General features: G+C 37.7%; 1 protein-coding gene and 1 long non-coding RNA gene across 7 annotated transcripts in view; one reads left to right on the top strand and one right to left on the bottom strand.

Annotated features, from left to right (window-relative positions):
* The window catches only part of OSBPL1A (oxysterol binding protein like 1A), a 265,761-nt gene that overhangs the window by 81,763 nt on the left and 164,081 nt on the right, over positions 1 to 19,917 (top strand). For all 3 annotated transcript variants that reach the window (XM_078435369.2, XM_078435368.2, XM_078435370.2), the window contains exons 7-11: positions 341 to 485; positions 18,018 to 18,079; positions 18,182 to 18,226; positions 19,473 to 19,546; positions 19,665 to 19,728. In XM_078435369.2, coding sequence (XP_078291495.1) covers positions 341 to 485; positions 18,018 to 18,079; positions 18,182 to 18,226; positions 19,473 to 19,546; positions 19,665 to 19,728 — 390 coding nt within the window. The remainder of the gene's footprint in view (positions 1 to 340; positions 486 to 18,017; positions 18,080 to 18,181; positions 18,227 to 19,472; positions 19,547 to 19,664; positions 19,729 to 19,917) is intronic.
* Positions 1 to 19,917, bottom strand: part of LOC132665861 (uncharacterized) — a 68,293-nt gene that overhangs the window by 15,715 nt on the left and 32,661 nt on the right. For 2 of the 4 annotated variants that reach the window (XR_013551252.2, XR_013551255.2), the window contains one exon: positions 14,820 to 15,114. The exons of the other annotated variants lie outside the window; for them this stretch is intronic. This is a non-coding gene — a long non-coding RNA (uncharacterized LOC132665861). Of the gene's footprint in view, positions 1 to 14,819; positions 15,115 to 19,917 lie in introns of those variants that run through there. 4 annotated transcript variants of the gene reach the window in all.

Raw genomic sequence — 19,917 nt, 5'->3', positions numbered from 1 at the left:
CGAGTATGAATCACAAAATGGGTATAAGTGAGCCAATCTTAGTGAAATCTTAATGTCCAGGAGTGGGTGGGGTGGCACTGGTGTAGTGTGTGGTGTCTGTTGTCAGGGGAATGTGGGACCCAAGATTTCATGGCACCTTGAGGACGAGCATGGCAAGTGACATAGATTTGCTGGTTTTAGGAAACAAGAAGCCACTGACTGTCTAGCATCCTAGAGCTCTGGTGTTCACCTGGTTCTATAGTTGGAGGGTCCACCTGAACATCAGTTACACCTTCCTGTGTTTTAAGGGAGAAAATCCATCTTTGATATATAATTCTGCATTGCATTTTTCATTTGTTAGCTCAACAGGCCCAATCCTCCTGATGTTAATTGTTCGGATCAGTTAGGAAATACACCCTTGCACTGTGCAGCTTACCGGGCTCATAAGCAATGTGCCTTAAAGCTTCTAAAAAGTGGAGCAGACCCAAATTTGAAGAACAAAAATGGTAAGCATGTTGGTAAAAGCCATTGTTGGTCATTTTGGAACTATAAAAATAAGTTAATGCCATATAAAATTGTTTTGTGTTAGGATCCAGCCTTTGTTAAACTATATGGCCCCTACTTAATTTTGAAGTCCAGGCATTCACACAAAAGAAAAAAACTTACTAATTCCCTTCCTAGTTAAGAGTTAACTGTATAATAATACCTATTCCTTAGGAGGAAGTTGTGATTAAGATAGAGTTACTCCCTCGAGGAAAGAGAGTACAGTTGATTCGTGTTATTTAACTCCTGGGGGAAAAATAGAGTTGGGTTCTTGAGAGGTTCTGGTCACAACATTTTTATACTGATTAATACATACCCTTGTTTATGTGTGTATTTCTATTTAAAAACACCTTTAATATATATTGTTAATCCATTAACAGAGCTTACTGCCAACAGCACTGTCATTCATGCCTCAATAGAGCTTGTCTGCTACACATATATTTTCCATAAAGCATATCACAGCCCTCTTGCACTTAGGAACAGCACTATATAATAATTCAGTACTATGTTTGGCAGCCCGTTTCAATAGTGAAGTCACCAACAAAAAGCAAACAAAATGTGAAAATGCGGCCCTGGATAGACTATGATGTGGACATTTGTTTACCTATGAGAGCTGAAACAAGCAGAGCATCACCTTTTTCTAACTCAGCTGGGAATATGCGCCTGAGAAGACTCAAATTTTTCACCACTTTTGATGTGCCTGTGAATGACTGAGAAATTGCGATAAGTATTGATTTTGAGGTTACAGATAAATTTTAGCAATAGGCAAATCTGCAAATATCAAATGTACAGGTAATGAGTGTTGACTCTATGCATAACAGTATCAGAGATGGGATCAGATAACCCCAAGAGAAGCTACAAAAGGTGTCTCGGGTATTCAAAGGGGGAACATCGCATTAGGGCCATTATCACTATTTAGGATGCTTCCCTCTGCCTACCATCAACCTGGATTAGGACTTGACTTGTTAGTAGTCCACCAGGACCCTGTGCTCACCTCCATTGTTTGCTAAATCACACTCCATGGTAGTTGTTGATTTATATAGCTGTATCTCATGAGACTGAATTCCTAAAGGCGGGGCTGATATTCTCCTGTCTAGTTTTCCTAGGACCTAGAGTAATGTGTAGCACACACCTTCTACATGTTGCGTGTTGAAGATTTGAGTAGTTAGAGATGGCTTCGTGAAGGAATAGATACTTAATATAGACTCTGAAGCCCTACTAGGATTTTTTTTTAATTATTCTAAATACTTGTATCTCTAACAAAAGGTCCCACTGTATTTTTTTTTCTTTTTAAACATAAACAGAATATCATTAAATTTTGGAAAGGACATTCTAAGCAGAGAGATTATGAGCAAAGGCATTAAGATAAAAAATTCAAGTAAAGTTTTAGGTGACATCCTCAGTTTGGCATATCCCTACACATGAAGGGGGACAGTACCAGATAATCCTATAAATGCAGATTAGGCTTGCATAGTGGAAAACCTTAATATGGCAGACTATTTTACCCCTTAATTTGGAAGTTCAGGGGATCATGATAAATAGGTGAGCAGTGGAGAGAGGAGGTGCTTTAATTAGGGCCTGAATTTTTATTGACATCAGTGGGAGTAGAAAGGAAAAAGAAAATTAATGATCGAATTTTCTGCTCTCTTCCCTTCTTTTGGCCCATATGCTGTAGACCGGCACTATCCAATAGATGGATAATGAGAACCACGTATATAATTTTAAGTTTTCTAGTAGCCACATTTAAAAAGTAAAAAGAAACTGATGAAATTAATTTTAATAATGTATTTTATTTAAAGCAATTTATTCAAAATACGTCAACACGTAATCAATGAGAATACTGAGACTTTACATCCCCTTTTGGATATTAAGTCTTTGAAATCTGGCATGTGTTTTACGCTTAACATCTCAGTTTGAACTAGGCACATTTCAAGCACTGAATAACCACATGTGATTAGTGTCTATTGTATTGGATATAAAAGCTCTAGACATAACAAAGTGTTGAGTCTCTGGTTAACCATGCTGTCCCCAACCTGCGTATGCTTTTTTCTCTGCTGGAAATGTCCTTTTTCTATTTGTCCATGTGGTAAGCCCTAGTCTCACTCTAAGAGTTATGTCAAACTATTTTCACCAGAGAGGCTTTCCCTGTATCTCTAGGATAGATATAAGTTCTTCCTGGAATAAGAGAAACCAGGGAATAGTGAAGGGGGAGCACTCAGGAGCTGTGAGGGAAATACAAGTTCCATGGAGCCAATGGAAGACATAAAATGTGGAGTGAAGGGGTGGGGTGTATTCATTGTCATGTGCAACTTAGACTGAAGAAGATATAAACACTGAGGCAAGGCTGTGGAACTCAGTGACTCGGTGCCCAGGGGTCCTTTCTGAAAGGGTGGTTTCCGCTGGTAGTTGAGCAACAGCTAGATGCGTGGTTAAGGATGGAGTAGGAAATGAGGAAGCTGAGGCAGCACTGCTTCTCTGCAGTATTTAAGAACAGAAGGAATGGTTCTGTGGCCAAGAGGAAGATGTTTTAGGCAGAGAGATTTAAGCATGTTTGTAAAGTTAAGGAGGACTAAAGCAATAGAAAAGGAGCTTGAAGATTTAATTGTGACAGAAAATGTAATTTTTTCAAAAAAGCAATGCTTTGGTAACAGCAAAAAAAGGGAACATATTTGATAAAGGATGCTTGGTTGTTTATGGCAGCAATTACCAACACAACTGAAGACCTAAAAGAAGACCTAAAAATGGAGAGACCGGCCATGTTTGGGGGAAGGGGAACTCAACATCAAAAAGCTAACAGTTCTCTCCAAGTTAATTGAAAGCAATCCCAGCCAGAACCTTCAAAGGGTTTTCATAGGTCTTGACTAGCTAACTCTCATTTATATGGAAAAGTCCAGTGTAGTGGATTTTAAAATGGAAGAGAAGCAGGGGGAGTTGTCCTGCTGGATAAAAAGACTAATGAACCTATGGGATGTAAAACATTTATTCAACAAAGTGTTTATATGCTAGCTACTATTCCAGGGGCTAGGGATCTAGAGCAGTGAAGAAAAAAAATCCCTGCTTTTGTGGAGCTTACGTTCTAATAGGAGAGGGCCAATAAAAAAAAAATATGTCAGATGAGATTGGTGCTGGGGGGCGGGGGAGGGGGGGAGGCAAGGAAGGAGAATTGAGAGTGTGCTGGGTGTATAGATCATTGCTGCTTTGTGAAAGATGGCAGGAGAATCTCTGTTAGAATGGTAATTACGACTCTTAAGTGAAGGAACAAGCAGTGTCAGTATCTGGGCAGTGAGGATGGTCCCAAGCAGAGGAGGCAGAGAGTGTATATGATGTGTGTCATGAAAAGCCAACCGTAAATTTCATATATTAAAAAATAAAATAAAAAAAAAAAAAAAAGAAAAGCCAACCAATATGTCCAGAGTAGAGTGAGAGGAGGAGGGCAGTTGGAAGAGGTTAAAGAGGCAGAGGGACATGGATGAAGAAAGGCTTTGTGGGTTATTGTAAGAATTGTGGCTCTTACTCTGTGTGAGATGGGAAGGTATAGGAGGGTTTAGGATGCAGCAGTGATATGGTCAGATGTAGGTCCTGAAAAGTGATCGCTGATTGTTGTGAAAATAGATCCTAGGAGGGAATCAGTTAGGCTATTCAGGTGAGAGGAAATTGGCTTGGATCAGGATAGTGGCAGTAAAAATGGTTGTTAATGGTTAGATTTTTTTAAACATAATTTGAAGGCAGAGTGGTCAGGATTTTCTGATGGCTTAGATACATGAGGTGTGAGAGAAAGACCAGAATTGAGGGTGACTCGACAGTGTTTGAGTCGAGGACCTGAAAAAATGGAATTTCCAGTTACTACAAAGGGTGAGACTGCAGGGAAGGGTAGGCTAGCAATGGCTAAGAATTAGGAGTTTGGTTTTTAAGGCATAAAAAATTTGAAATCCTATTCTACAATTCAAGTGAGACAGTCGGGTATAGAAGTTTGTGTTTAGAAGAGAGGTCTGGGTGGAGATAAATTTGGGAATTTTCAGGATGTAAAATTATTTAAAATAATAGAATGGATAGGATCACTGAGTGAGGTATTGGTTCAGGGTAGATGAAGGTGAACAGACCAGATAGTTTGGAAGTTAAAACATATACATATGAGAACTTGACAGATGACAAAGGTGGCGTGATAAGTGGATGAGGAAAGAACTGAGTAAACAATCCTGGGGCAAATAGCGAGCCACAGAGTAATAGGTCATTTTAGACACCTGTTGCATATTGGATACTAAATTCCAGCTGGTTTAAACCTAAAAGTGCAATATAAACTTTAAAGCATCAGGAGAGGTTTCTGTTTTTGGCCATAATACAGTTACAGGGACTAGATTTACCTTCCCCTCTCTGTTCCTAATAACACTGTATTGGAAGTCTTAGCTAATGCAATAAAGCAAAAAAATAAATAAAAAGAAAAAAGTATTCAGACTGAAAAAGAAGAAACAGAACTCTTTATAGGTAATCTGATCATTCACATAAAAATTTTTAAGAAATCTCAAGGGAATATACCTCCACATAATAAAGGCCTTATATGGAAAACCCATAGCTAACATCTCAATGGTGAAAAACTGAGCACTTTTCTTCTAAGGTCAGGAACAAGACAAGGATGTCCATTCTGACCACTTTTATTCAACATAGTACTGGAAGTTCTAGCCACAAGACAAGAAAAGACATCCAGATTGGTAAGGAAGAAGTAAAACTTTCACTATTTGCAGATGACATGACAGAATATATATAAACTCTAAACACTCCATCAGAAAACTACCTAAACTGACAAATGATTCAGTAAAGGTGCAGGATACCAAATGAATACACATAAATCTATCACATTTGTATAATAATCAAGTAGCAGAGAAATTAAGAAAATAATCCCCTTTACGATTGCACCAAAAAGAATAAAATGTCTAGGAATAAACTTAACCAAGGAGGTGAAAGACCTATACTTAAAGTAAAACACTGATTAAAAAAAATTGAAGATGATACAAACAAATGGAAAGATATTCCATGCTCCTGGATTAGGGCTTGAAATATTTAAATATATTAATTACCTGAAGCAATCTACAGATTTAATGTAATCCCTGTCAAAATACCAACCTTTCCCACAGAACTAGAATAATCCTATGGAGCCACAAAAAACCCTAAAAAGCCAAAGCAATCTGGAGAAAGAAGAAAAACTCTGGAGGTAACACAATTCCAGATTTCAAGATCTACTACAAAACTGTCGTAATCAAAGCAGCATGATACTGGCACAAAAACAGACACATGGATTAGAGGAACAGAATAGAGAGCCCAGAAATAAACCCACACTCACATGGTTATCTATGACAGGGGAGGCACAAAATGGGGAAAAGGTTGTCTTTTCAATAAATGGTGTTGGGAAAACTGGACAGCTACATGGAAAAGAATGAAACTGGACCACTTTCTAATACCATACACAAGAATAAAATGGGTTAAAGACCTAAATGTGAGCTCTGAAACCACAAAATTCCTCGAATACATAGGCAGTACTTTCCTTGACATTGACCTTCACAACATTTTTCTGAAGATGTCTCCTCAGGCAAGGGAGCTTGTGATGAGCACAGGGTGTTGTATGGAAGTGTTAAGTTAGTGTAACACCTGAAACTAGTAACACTGTATGTTAACTAACCGGAATTTAAATAAAAATGTAAAAAAAAAGTCTCGACGTTGATAAGATGGGTCTTCACCAAATGGATCTAGCAGTTTGGTGCAATACGAGTCCAAAACTCAGGCTTTTTTGTAGAAATTGACAAATTGATTATAAATTTTATTTGGAAGGACCTAGTGTACCCAAAACAACTTGAAAAAGAACAGAATTAGAAGTCCTCGGCTACTTTGTTGTCAGGGTTTTCCAAGAGAAAAACAGTTAGTTACATATAAACTTATATATGATTTTGGAGGCAGAGATCTGCCACGATACACTGTCTGCAAACTGGCAAACCAAGAAAGCTGGTGGTGATATTCAGTCTGAAGCCTGAGACCAGAGAGGCTACTGGAGCAAGTCTTTGAATCCAAAAGCCAGAGAATCAGGACCTCCAATGTCAGAAGGCAGAATGAGAAAGAGTCTCAGCTCAAGAAATGACAGAATTCATCCTTCCTTTGCCTTTTTGTTCTATTTAGGCCCTCAGTAGATTGGATGATGCCCACACACATTGGTGAGGGCAGATCTTCTTTACTAGTCCACTGGTTCAAAAGCTAATCTCATCCAGAAACCCCCTTGCAGGCACACTTAGAAATATTTTACCAGCTATCTGGGCATTTTTTAGCCTGTTTAAGTTGACCCATAAAATGAACCATCATATAACCTAATTTCAGGACCGTGTGAAAACAGATCGATCAATCAATTGATCTCTGGAACAGGAGGGAGTCCAGACAGCAACCTACAAATACAGAGAATTGATTTGCCTTGACTAAAGTCTCACGGCCATCAGTGGGGAAAGAATAAATTTTTAACATGATATTAGAAGAGTTGGATAACAATCTCCAAAATCACAGAAAATAATATAAGAGTTAAGATTTATTTCCTTCTAGATTTTTATGGTTTTGAGTTAACTTGGGTTTTGCAAAGATTTCTTAAGCATATAACAAGTATGAATATAGAATACAGATAAGTTGGACATTATCAAAGTCATAAAATTTTGTTCCTCAAAAGGCATTGTTAGGAAAATGAAAATGCAAGCTATTGTATGGGAGAAAATATTGGGAAAACCTACATAACAACAGACTTGTTTCTGGGGTATATACAGAACCCTTATAACTCAACGGGAAGATAATTCAAGTTTAAAAAGGTTCAGACACTCCAAAGATCTGTGAATGGTAGAAAAGTACCTGACTAAAGGCTTCACGTAGAGGTATAAACCTAAATTAAAATGCATTCCATTGAAAAAACATTCACATAACTACAAGGGGATATGTACTATGATGTTTCATTCTCCTTAAAATAGTGAAAAAGTGGAGATAAGCCCTATGCACTTAAATAAACTGGTTTGACTTAATACTTGCAGCAATCCTAAAATAGAAAAAATAGGAGCTACGTGTGTCAAGTGAATAAAGGAAAACAGTGTTAAAGGAAGTTGCAGAATGATACAGTATACCCTTATTTTAACATTAATACCCATATTTAACATTTAAAAGTACTTTATGAATACATTTCTATATAATGAAAGTAGAAAGATATGCATGAGAATGATAATACCCATTGAATAATGGTGAAGAACAATAAAGCTGGAAAAAGAATTATAATTCCCTTTAATTTTTTTAAATTTTTTTTAATGTTTTTATTTTTGAGAGAGCATGAGCAGGGGAGAGGCAGAGAAAGAGAGGGAGACACAGAATCTGAATCAGACTCCACGGGGCTCGAACTCATGGAGTGTGAGATCATGACCTGAGCTGAAGTCGGATGCTCAACCGACTGAGCCACCCAGGCGCCCATATAATTCCCTTTTAAAGTTAGTAGCCATTAGCGATTTAACATTGAAGCCTAATTTTTGTTAACTTTTATTTAAATTCTAGTTAACATAGTGTAATATTAGTTTTGGGTATACAATTTAGTGATTCAACACCTATAACACCCAGTACTCATCACAAGTGCCCTCTTTAATCCCTACCCCCTCACCTATCCCCCCCCCCCCCCCCCCCGGTAACCATCGGTTTGTTCTTTATAGTTAAGAGTCTGTTTTCTGGTTTGCCTCTCTCTCTCTCTTTTTTCCCCTTTGCATGTTTGTTTTGTTTCTTAAGTTCCACATTATGAGTGAAATCATATGGTATTTGTCTTTCTCTGATTTATTTTGCTGAGCATAATATTCTCTAGCTCCATCTATGTTGTCACAAATGGAAAGGTTTCATTCTTTTTTATGGCTGAGTAATAATCCATTGAGTGTGTATGTGTATACACACACATACCATGTCTGCTTAATCCGTTCATCAATCAAGGGATACTTGGGCTGTTGCCATAATTTGGCTAGTGTAGATAATGCTGCTATAAACATTGGGGTGCATGTATCCTTTTTGAATTAGTATTTTATTATTATTCTTTGAGTAAATACCTACTAGTGCAATTGCTAGATCATAGGGTAGTTCTATTTTTAACTTCTTGAGCAACTCCATACAGTTTTTTTCCAGTGTGGCTGTACCAGTTTGCATTCCCACTAGCAGTGAAAGAGGGTTCCCCCTTTCTCCACATCCTCGCCAATGCCTGTTTCTTGTGTTGTTGATGTTAGCCATTCTGACAGGTGTAAGGTGATGTCTCATGTTAGTTTTGATTTTCATTTCCCTGATGATGAGTGATGTTGAGCATCTTTTCATGTGTCTGTTGGCCATCTGGATGTCTTTTTTGGAGATATGTCTGTTCACATCTTACTATTTTTAAATTGGATATTTGTTTTTTGGCTGCTTATATATTTACTAAACCTTTATCAGGTATGTCATTTGCAGATATCTTTTCCCATTCTGTAGATTGTCTTTTGGGGTTTTTTTTAAATGTTTATTTATTTTGAGAGGGACAGGGAGAGGGAGGGAGAGCAAGCATGCAAACAGGGGAGGGGCAGAGAAAGAATCCAAAGCAGGCCTCATGCTGCCAGCACAGAGCCCATTGTGAAGCTCAAACTCATGAACCGTGAGATCATGACCCGAGCCAAAATCAAGAGTTGGATGCTTAACCAACTGCATCACCCAAGTGCCCTGCCTTTTAGTTTTGTTGATCATTTCCTTTGCTGTTCAGAAGCCTCTTACTTTGATGAAGTCCCAATAGCTTATTTTTGCTTCTGTCTCCCTTGTCTCAGGAGACCTATCTAGAAAGGAATTGCTATGGCCAATGTCAAATAAGTTACTGCCTGTGTTCTAGAGTTTTTATGGTTTCAGGTCTTTAGATCTTTAATCCATTTTGAGTTTATTTTTTGTGTATGGTGTATGAAAGTGGTCTAGTTTCATTATTTTGTAGGTTGCTCTCCAGTTTTCCCAACACCATTTGTTGAAGAGACATTCTTTTTCCTATTGTATATCCTTTCCTCCTTTGTCAAAGATTAATTAACCATATAATTGTGGCTTCGTTTCTGGGTTTTCTGTTCTGTTCTTTTGATCTGTGTGTGTGTTGTTTTGTGCAATACTCTACAGTTTTGATCACTACAGCTTTGTAACTTGAAGTCCAGAATTGTGATGCTTCCAGCCTTTTCATTTTCAAGGTCACTTTGGCCATATGAGGTCTTTTGTGGTTCCATCAGATTTTAGGATTACTTGGTCTGGCTTTGTGAAAAATGCTGTTGGTATTTTGATAAGGATTGTGTTAAATATATAGATTGCTTTGGGTAGTATAGACATTTTAATGATATTTGTTCTTCCAGTTCATGAGCATGGAATATTTTCTGGTTTCTTGGTGTCTTCTTCAGTTTCTTTCATCAGCATTTTGTAGTTTTTAGAGTACAGGTCTTTCACCTCTTTAGTTAAGTTTATTGCTAGGTATTTACTGCTTTTGGTGAAATTGTAAATGGGATTGATTGCTTAATTTCCCTTTCTGCTGCTTCATTATTGGTGTATAGAAATGTATCAAATTTCTGTACATTTATTTTGTATCCTGTGACTTTACTGAATTTGTGTATCAGTTCTGATAGTTTTTTGGTAGAGTCTTTAGGGTTTTCTATATATAGTATCATGTCATCTGCAAATAGCGAAAGTTTTACTTCTTCCTTCCTGATTTGGATGCCTCTTATTTCCTTTTGTTGTCTAAATACTGTGACTGGGACTTTCTGGACTATGTGAATAAAAGTGATGAGAGTGGATAGATATCCTTGTCTTGTTCCTGACCTTAGCGGGGAACCTCTCAGTTTTTCCCCATTTAGGATGATGTGAGCTGTGGGTTTTCATATACAGCCTTTCTTATGTTGAGGTATGTTCCCTCTAAACCTACTTTGTTGAAGGTTTTTATCATGAATGGATGCTGTACTTTGTCAAATGCTCTTTTTGCGTCTATTGAGAGGATCATATGGTTCTTTACATGTGTTATTAATGTGATTTATCATGTTGATTGATTTGTGAATATTGAACCACCCTTGCATCCTGGGAGTAAATCTCACTTGATGGTGAATGATTTTTTAAAATTATTTTTTTAATGTTTATTTTTGAGAGAGAGAGAGAGAGAGAGAGACAGAGACAGAGTGCGAGCAGGAGATGGGCAGAGAGAGAGGGAGACACAGAATTGGAAGCAGGCTCCAGGCTCTGAGTTGTCAGAATAGAGCCTAGAGCAGGGCTTGAACTCACAAACTGTGAGTTCATGACCTGAGTTGGAGTCAGACACTTAACCAACTGAGCCACCCAGGTACCCCATGAATGATTTTTTTAAAAGTATTATTGGATTTGCTTTGCGAGTATTTTACTGAGCATTTTTGCATCTATGTCCATCAGGGATATTGGCTCATAGTTCTCTTTTAGTGGTGTCTTTATCTGGTTGTGGTATCAGGGTAATGCTGGCCTTGTAGAATGAATTTGGAAATTTTCCTTCCTCTTCTACTTTTTGGAATAGTTTGAGAAGAATATGTAGTAACTCCTCTTTAAGGGTTTGATAGAATTTGCCTGTGAGGCTGTCTGGTCCTGGACTTTTGTTTCTTGGGAGGTTTTTGATTACTGATTGAATTTCTTTGCTGGTAATCAGTCTGTTCAAATTTTCTGTATCTTACTGTTTCAGTTTTGGTAATTTATATATTTTTAGGCATTTATCCATTTCTTCTAGGTTGTTCCATTTGTTGGCCTATAGTTCTTCAGAATATTCTGTTGTAACTGTTTGTATTTCTGTGTTGTTGTAGTTCTCCTCTTTCGTTTGTGTTTATTTGGGTCCTTTCTCTTTTCTTTTTAATAAGTCTGGCTAGATGTTTATCTATTAATTTATTTTCAGAGAACCAGCTCTGATTTCATTCTTTTTTTCTTTTTTTTTTTTTTTAATTTCTTTTTTTTCTTTTTTTTTAATTCCTAGGGGTGCCTGTGTGGCTCAGTCGGTTGAGTGTCCGACTTTGGTTCAGGTCATGATCTTGCATTTGTGGGTTCAAGCCCCACTTCAGGCTTTGTGATGACAGCTCAGAGCCCAGAGCCTGCTTTGGATTCTGTGTCTCCCTCTCTCTGTCCCTCCTCTGCTCACACACTCTGTCTCTCAAAAAATAAAACATTAAAAATTTTTTAAAAATCTCTATCATTTATTTCAGCTCTAATCTGTAATATTTCCTTCCTTCTGCTGACTTTGGCTTAATTTGTTCTTTTTCTCCTTTAGGTGTAAGGTTAGGTTGTCTATTTGAGGTAGGCCTGTATTGTTATATACTTCCCTCTTAGGACCACTTTTGCTTCATCCCCAAGGTTTTGGACCATTGTGTTTTCATTTTCATTTTTTTCCAAGTATTTTTAATTGCTTTGATTTCCTGTTTTACCCATTCATTGTTTAGTAGCATGTTGTTTAACCTCCATGTATTTGTGGTCTTTTCAGGCTTTTTTTGACAGATCAGCTTTTAAAAGTAATGGACGGTAGGTACAGATATATGGAAAGGACTTCCCTAATAGGCTCTATGAACTACAGAGCAATGGGAACAACTACAGTACAGAATTTAAATTTTATCTGCTAATTACTAGTTACAAACCAAAGTTATTTTCCTAGCTGGGAATTAAGCAGAATAATTCTAAAAAGTGCTAAAAGAATAAGAAAAAAACAAATTGATATTAACGGTATCATTCCTACTGTCTCTACCAACTTCCCAAAGACTTGAATAGTTTTTCTATGTGGTGGTTTATAATGATTCTTCCTTGAAAATTTAGATTCAAAAAGCATTCCAATGTAACTAGAATTAACAGTCCCATGCAAATATCAGTCTAAACTGAGGCAATATCCCTGTAAACATGAAAAATTTAATTGTTGGTGTTTAAATGTACTTTTATCCTGTTGTTTTATTAGTAACCAAGTGTTAAAGTGTCCTTGATAAAAGTCAAGATGGAGCCTTCTGAAAAAGTATTTAAGTCATAAGGGTGATATTGTCTGCATTATAGAAAGTTTTAAAAATAGGAAAAACATAAATGACTAAAATACAACCTCTGTTTCTTTCGCATATTATATAACTTTCTAATTTATTTTCAGTACCTACATTAGAACAGTTTTTTTTAACTGCAGAACTAATGCTTGTTTATGTTCGAAATGAGGAAGATGAAGGCACCAACAAAGTGTAATCACCTATGACCCAAAAATCCACAAAGATTTACCTTTTAGCTGTTATTCTCTGGTAGACTAGACTTTTTTTTTTTTTTTTTAAGTTTAAAATATTGGCACCTGGGTGGCTCAGTTGGTTTAGCATCCAGCTCTTGATTTTGGCTCAGGTCCTAATCTCATGTCTCATGGGATTGAGCCCTACATCTGGACTCTGCGCTGACAATTCAGCGCCTTGGGATTCTTTCTGTCTCTCTTTCTGTCCTTCCCCCTCTCACACATGCTCACTCTCAAAGATTTAAAAAAATAAAAATAAAGTTTAATACCAACTCAAGAGTGTAAATAAAAGAAAGTTCATACATTATTATCAGAATACAGAAGTGTCTCATGGTATTGAAAAGCAGGCATCAGAAGGGATGGAATCAGGAACCAGGAAGCTGTTAGGAACCAAGAAGATTGCCACTCATTGTGTGTGTATCCTTCTCATTGCTTGGTCTCATTTCTGCCTCTTAGCAGATCCATTTTTCAGCATGCATGCTAGAAGATGGCAGCGCTGAACTCTGTTCGGTAGACAAGGATCTCCTAAGCTCAGCTTTAAATTCCAGTGGGAGATAATTTGATGGCACCCGCTGTGTTAGACATCTGCCTCTGATACAGTCAGCTGGAACTCTGGGGGCGGGGCATTATGGTACAAACATGGCTGCTAGGGCCTTCCCCTTGGGGTGTGGAAGGGGCAGTGCTCAGACAGCTTACCACCCACAACTCCACAATATGGATGATAATCTATCTCTATATTTTCTAAGACTAAATTTTCCCAGTTTTTTTTTTTTTTAAGATGTTTTCCATTTTTATTCAAATTTATTGATCCTCTTCTTTGGTTTCTTTGAACACTTCTAGCCTTAGAGATTTAGTAAATAGTTGAGTCTGTTTTCTGCTAGCTTATCTGTAATCACATTCAGTCATTAAGCAAAAATGCTGAGCCTCTACTCTGTGCCAAGAACTATCTGTAGATGTTGGAGATCCAACAGTGAACAACACCCGATAGTTTCCACACTTTGGGAGCTTATATCCTAGTGGGAGGAGACAGATAAGGTGTAAATACACATATAATGTCAAGCAGTGAGGTGCAGAAAAATAAACAGGATGAAGGGGATAGAGAGTGATGGCATGGGGTAGGGGGCTGTTGTTTTGGAAAGGGTGTAAGGGAAGACCTCCCTGAGCACAGAGCTGCAGTGAGTCAGGAGCTAGCCTTGAGGAAATCTGGTAGAAGAGTATTGAAAAGCAAAGGAAGCAACTGTAAAAGCTCTGGGATTGGAGAGGAGAGTGCTTTGCATATTTGAAGAAGAAAGCTTTCCGGGTGCCTAGAGCAGGGCAAGTTGGGGAGAGGGGAAAGGTCAGGAAAGTAGCCAGAGGCCCAGCCCCATTTGTTGGTGTGCTTGCTGGGTTTTGAATAGGAAACGCTATGTGAGAGTGTTAGGATGTGAGGCTCTCAAATTGCTGACCACTTACCTTTATTTACATCCTTCATCAAGCAATCTTTCCTTTCTGTTTTTTATACCTTTCTCCTACATTTTAAGAATCTGTTTGCTATTTTCTTTCATTGCTTCATCTGCTTTTTTTGCAAGTATCTCTTTTTCCAATAGTTTTTTTTTTAATGTTTATTTCTGCGAGAGTGCGAGCAGGAGGGAGCAGAGAGAGAGGGAGACAGAGAATCCCAAGCAGGCTCAGAGCTGCCAGCGCAGAGCCTGACAATGAAGCTCAGACCCACGAACCATGAGATCATTACCTGAGCCAAAATCAAGAGTTGGATGATTAACCAACCTAGCCGCCCCACAAGTAACTCATTTTTAATGATTGTTTTTGTAGTGTTTTAATATCTGGTAAAGTTTCCCTTTTGAGGATTTTCTTTGACATTCGTATCTGTTTATTCTCCCAGATGGCATTCAAAATAATTTTTTTTTAGGTTCCTAGTAAAAATACCATTGGTATGTTATTGAAATTACATTCTGTGTAAATTCCTTTGAGGAATGTTGACATTTAGTGTTTTCATTAAGGGACAAATGTATATCATATACAAATGTAAATATTGGATCATTTCTGTTTTTTATTTTGTTGTGCTTGATAAGAGATTTTGAAGTGTCTGGTTATGATGCTTCTCCAGGTAGGGAGGCTATTTCATTCAGTTCAGAAAGCATTTTATTTGATTCTTACTGTCTGCCAGGCACTTTAGGCACTGAATCTAGAAATGAAGGCTTGGTGCTGGGATTTCAGTTAGTTGGCAGGAGTTCAGAATTTATTTTTGGTGTTAGGGCAGAATTCCATGAAAGAAATCACATTGTTCTCCTCCTCTTCACCTAAAGGAATAATTTCTCAAAAGTGCCCTGTAGATAGAATAAAAATAACAGTTGGCAGACCTTTTTTAAGACCTCTTCCTATATGCTAGCTAGAAAACCTAAACTGGTTATTAATTTCTCAGTTAACACTTTAAAAAAATTTTTCCCCACTAAGGCAATAATATATAATCCAAGTTTTACCCATTAGTCCTATAAATCTACCTCTAGAAGCTGAAACCTGTGAATTTTTCTCCACATTTTCTGCTACTAACTCTGCAGTCCAAACCACCATTATCTTTCACCTGGACTATTGATATTGCTTTGTACATATTATCTCTACTTTTCTCTTGCCCACGTTCACAAGGCATTTTCCACACTGTAGCCATGGTGATCTTTAAAAACAATGTTTTTATTATGGAAATTATCAAGCCTTAAAAAATAATAATAGAATTAATTGATGTCTCCCTCCCTCCCACTCTCTCCATCTCTCTGTCTCCAGGACAGACATGTCTCAATAATGGCCACTGTCCAGTTACGTTATTTTTGTGTATAAATATTTCAGTGTATGGGCTCCTAGCTGGCTCAATCAGTAGAGTATGTGACACTTGGTCTCAGGGTTGTAAGTCTGAGCTCCACGTTGGGTATAAAGATTACTTAAAAATAAAATCTTAAAAAAATTTTTTGGTATAAAAAAAAAACCTGTAATCACATGATGGTTGCACAGCTCTGAATATACTGAAAACCACTGAATTGTACACTTGAAATGGGTGAATTATATGGTATGTAAATTATATCTCAACATAGTTGTTAAAAAAATATCAAGGAGCCAAAGTTTGCATTTCCCCAGTTATACTTTTAAGTATTTTTTTAACACTTTGATAGAGTTTTAAACGTAAGTTGGATAGTGTACTGTTTTTCTTAAAACCCTTCAGTGACTTTTCATCATATTTATAATAACCTATACCCCTTGTACTGACTCAGAAAGGTCTGACCTACAAAGCCCTGGCGTAATACGCTTCTTTGCCTCTCTTTCTACCTCTCTTGCCCACTAAATTTTTTCTACCTCAGGGCCTTTGCATTAGCTGTTCCATCTACTGGAATGCCTTTCCCTATATTTTCCCAAGCCTAGATCATTCCTTTCAATTTAAATACCTTTTCCTCACAAAGGCCTACCCTGATCAGTTGCCCAGTCTCCAGTCTAAAGTGCTATCCTAGTCATTCTCCGTCACATCATTCACTTATAAAGTATCAGCATAGCATAGTTTATCTGGCATGTAATTGTTGTTAATTTACTATTTCCCTTTTTCTGTGCCTTCCCTGCCCCCCTCCCATGTTTTCTGTCATGTTCACTGCTGAATCCCCAGTGCCTAAAATATTAATTGGTGCATAATAGACCCTTATTAGGAGAAATTCATACAAAAAACTGCCCAACACATGCCAGGTGTTTGGTACTTATAAAAAGGTTATTTGATAGAATATATTATCTCACTGCATAAACAGAGTTCTGGTCAGGTATGTTACTTTGAAAGGGCCATTTTCTACTCCCAAGTTATAACATGACTGGTTTTTGGGTTTTTTTTTTTTTTTTTTTTTTTTTTTTTTTTTTTTTTTTAAGCGACCTTATTTCATATAGCATCCTGTTCACTTCAAAGCTCAATAAGTAACTTTTAACAAATTCTGTTTTTGTTGTTTGGCAAAACATAGGGTGCTTGCATGAATAAGGTTGCAAAAGTTACTATAATGCCTTGCTGGTTTCATTCTCCATTATCACTTTTTCTTTTGTCCTCAACTGTGGACCATCACACTCTTTGCTTATGATCTCTCTCTGCTACCTGTTCTCTGGTGAAGCAGCTTAAGAGTGGCTGTGGTAGGCTGAATGACAGCCCCCTAAAGATGTGATTAGTTAAGTATCTTGAGATAGATAATCCTGAATTATCATGGGGGGCTGTGTAATCACAGTTGTCCTTACAGGCAGGAGGAAGGAGAATCTGAACATTGAGAAAGAAAACGTAAAGATGGAATCAGAGGTTGGAGTGATGCCCTTTAAAGATAGGAGGACCACAGTTTGAGCCCTGTGTTGGGCTCTGTGCTGACGGCTCAGCCTTTGGATTCTGTGTAGTCCTCTTTGCCCCTTCCCTGCTCATGCTCTGTCTCTCTCAAAAATAAAAAAAATAAAAAAAATTCTTTTAATTAAGATGGGAGGACCACAAATCAAGGGATATAGGTGGCTTCTAGAAACCAGAAAAGGGGTGCCTGGGTGGCTCAGTTGGTTAAGTGACTTCAGCTCAGGTCATGATCTCACGGTTTGAGTTGGAGCCCTGCATCAGTCTCTGTGCTGACAGCTCAGAGCCTAGAACCTGCTTCAGATTCTTTGTCTCCCTCTCTCTTGTCCCTTCCCCCACACCTCACCTCTCTCTCTCCCTCTCCCTCCCTCCCTCCCTCCCTCTCTCTCTCTCTCTCTCTCTCTCTCAAAAATAAACAAACACAAAATTTAGAAACCAGACAAGGGGCAAGGCAATGGATTCTCCCCTAGAGCCTCCAGAAGGAATGCAGTCATGTCTACACCTTGAGTTTGGCCTAGTGAGACTGATTTTGGATTTCTGATCTCCCAAACTATAAGAGAATTAATCTGTATTGTTTGAAGCAATTAAGTTTGTGGTACTTTGTTTTAGTAGCCATGAGAAACCAATTCAGTGATTTAAAGTATAAGAAGGCTTGAAGGATCACAGAACCTGTACAGAGTGTTCTGAGGCTAATCTGGCTGGCTTAGTAGTTAGCTACCAAAATGGAAGCCAGAAAGAGTTGAGATGGCAACTTCAGGTGGGTAATGTGGGGGGAGAAGAGAGAGGTGTGGTTGTTGGAATAGTGAAAGAATATTCATGCTGTAATGGCAGTATCCATGTTATATACAATTAAGCTCTTGATGGTTTGTTTCCTTGTGTTTTACACAGATCAGAAACCCCTTGACCTTGCCCAGGGTGCTGAAATGAAACACATTCTTATTGGTAATAAGGTACGTAGTAATAGACTACATGCATATGATCATTTTTAGAAAAAGATTTTGAATTCCTGAAATACATAGATGGCATTTTTAATGAAAACATATTTTCAATAGGTCATCTACAAAGCACTGAAACGATATGAAGGCCCTCTTTGGAAGGTAGGCTGAGATGATCTTATTTCTAGAACTGGAAAGAATTCTCAGGTGCCCCATTTTTATTTAATAAAAAAAAATTTTTTTAATGTTTGAGAGAGAGAGTGGGGAGCCCATGCTTGCATGGGGGTGGGGGCTGGAGAGAGATGTGGGGAGAAAGAATCCCAAGCAGGCTTCATGCTGTTAGCCCACAGCCCGATGAGGGGCTTCATTTCACAAATCGTAAGATCATGACCTGAGCTAAAATCAAGAGTAGGACCCTTAACCAACTGAGCCACCCAGGTGCCCCAAAAATTATTTCAGAAGAAAAAATGATTTAAGCATTCTTGGATCTTGCAATGTAAACCATTTTGTGTGTGTGTGTGGTATTGGCTTTCGTTAGGGTTCCACTTGTTATAGCAATTGCTGCTCTTTTTGTTGATGGTCTAAGAACACTTTTAAGTGACCAAGTTTATGCAGAACAGTGTTTAATCATAGAATTGCAGTGTTTTTGTTATGAATGTTGAAACAGGGAGGACTTGATAGGAATTTAATGTTTGAGTTGTCACAGAACACACATACAAAATCTTTCTGGTTCTAAAAATTTCTTTGCATTTTGGAGTTCATTTATTTTCTAGAATTAACTGTCTTAGAGTATGTGTTTTCTTTTGCATTTGCAAGCACTCCCTTTATTTATGCACAAGTATGTTTATGTTGTATAAAATTAGAATTAATTCTTAGACTTTGTCTTTGAAGTCCACCATTGAAAATTGTCCTATAATTATCCTTGGACAATATTGTCAGAACTATAAACTGTGTTCATTATTGATCTTATCAGTATGCCATTTCTTCTCTTCTTGTCCCCCTGTAGTGGTATGTTTTCATTACTGCACCTAGTTACCTTAGTTCATGTTTGATCATTTTTTTTTTTATAATGTTTATTTTTGAGAGAGAGAGGGAGACAGAGTGCAAGTGTGGGAGGAGGAGAGAGAGGGAGACACAGAATCCGAAGCAGGCTCTGGCTCTGAGCTCTCAGCACAGAGCCTGATGCAGAGCCTGAACCCATGAGCTGTGAGATCCTGACCTGAGCTGAAGTCGGACACTTAACCAACTGAGCCGACCCAGGTGCCCCCATGTTTGATTATTTTTTAATATTCATCAGTACTATCTACATGAAAGACTACAATAGAATTATCATAACTTAATTTTTATCAGTCAGGTATTTGAATCTAGATCTATCAGCTTGGAAAATCCTTGCCATTTTTTCCCTTAGAGTTCAAGATTTTTTGGCTGGAGATTATTCTGGGTGGTATTAGAACATGGAGTCCTTTCGTGGTATAGGAAACAGTAAGTATTATCCTGATACTTAGTAAATTTATTCTCTAAATTTTGAAAGATTAAAAGTTTTCACTTATCTCTTTAATATTTATTTATATTTCTAATAATTGTAATATTTATTTTGAAGGCCTGATGCAGTCCGTAATATTTATCGCCAGGGATGCAAACACTTAACTCAAGCAGTATGCACGGTAGGATGACACATGCATCTTTTGCCCACACTGTGAAGTCAGTGTTGCAAGTGTTATTTTTATAAAGCTGCCTTGTCAAATCTTGGGGTAGGGGGGACTTGTGTGTATTTTTATTTGAGAACAAGTAAAACCGTGGAATCTCTTTAAAAAAAAATAATGGACCCTTGTTTATTTCACATATTGTGGGAT

The sequence above is a fragment of the Panthera onca genome, chromosome D3 (genome assembly GCF_046562875.1).
Source record: "Panthera onca isolate mPanOnc1 chromosome D3, mPanOnc1 haplotype 2, whole genome shotgun sequence".
In the NCBI taxonomy this organism is placed as follows: Eukaryota; Metazoa; Chordata; class Mammalia; order Carnivora; family Felidae; genus Panthera; species Panthera onca.
This window is presented reverse-complemented; position numbering and strand designations above follow the sequence as displayed.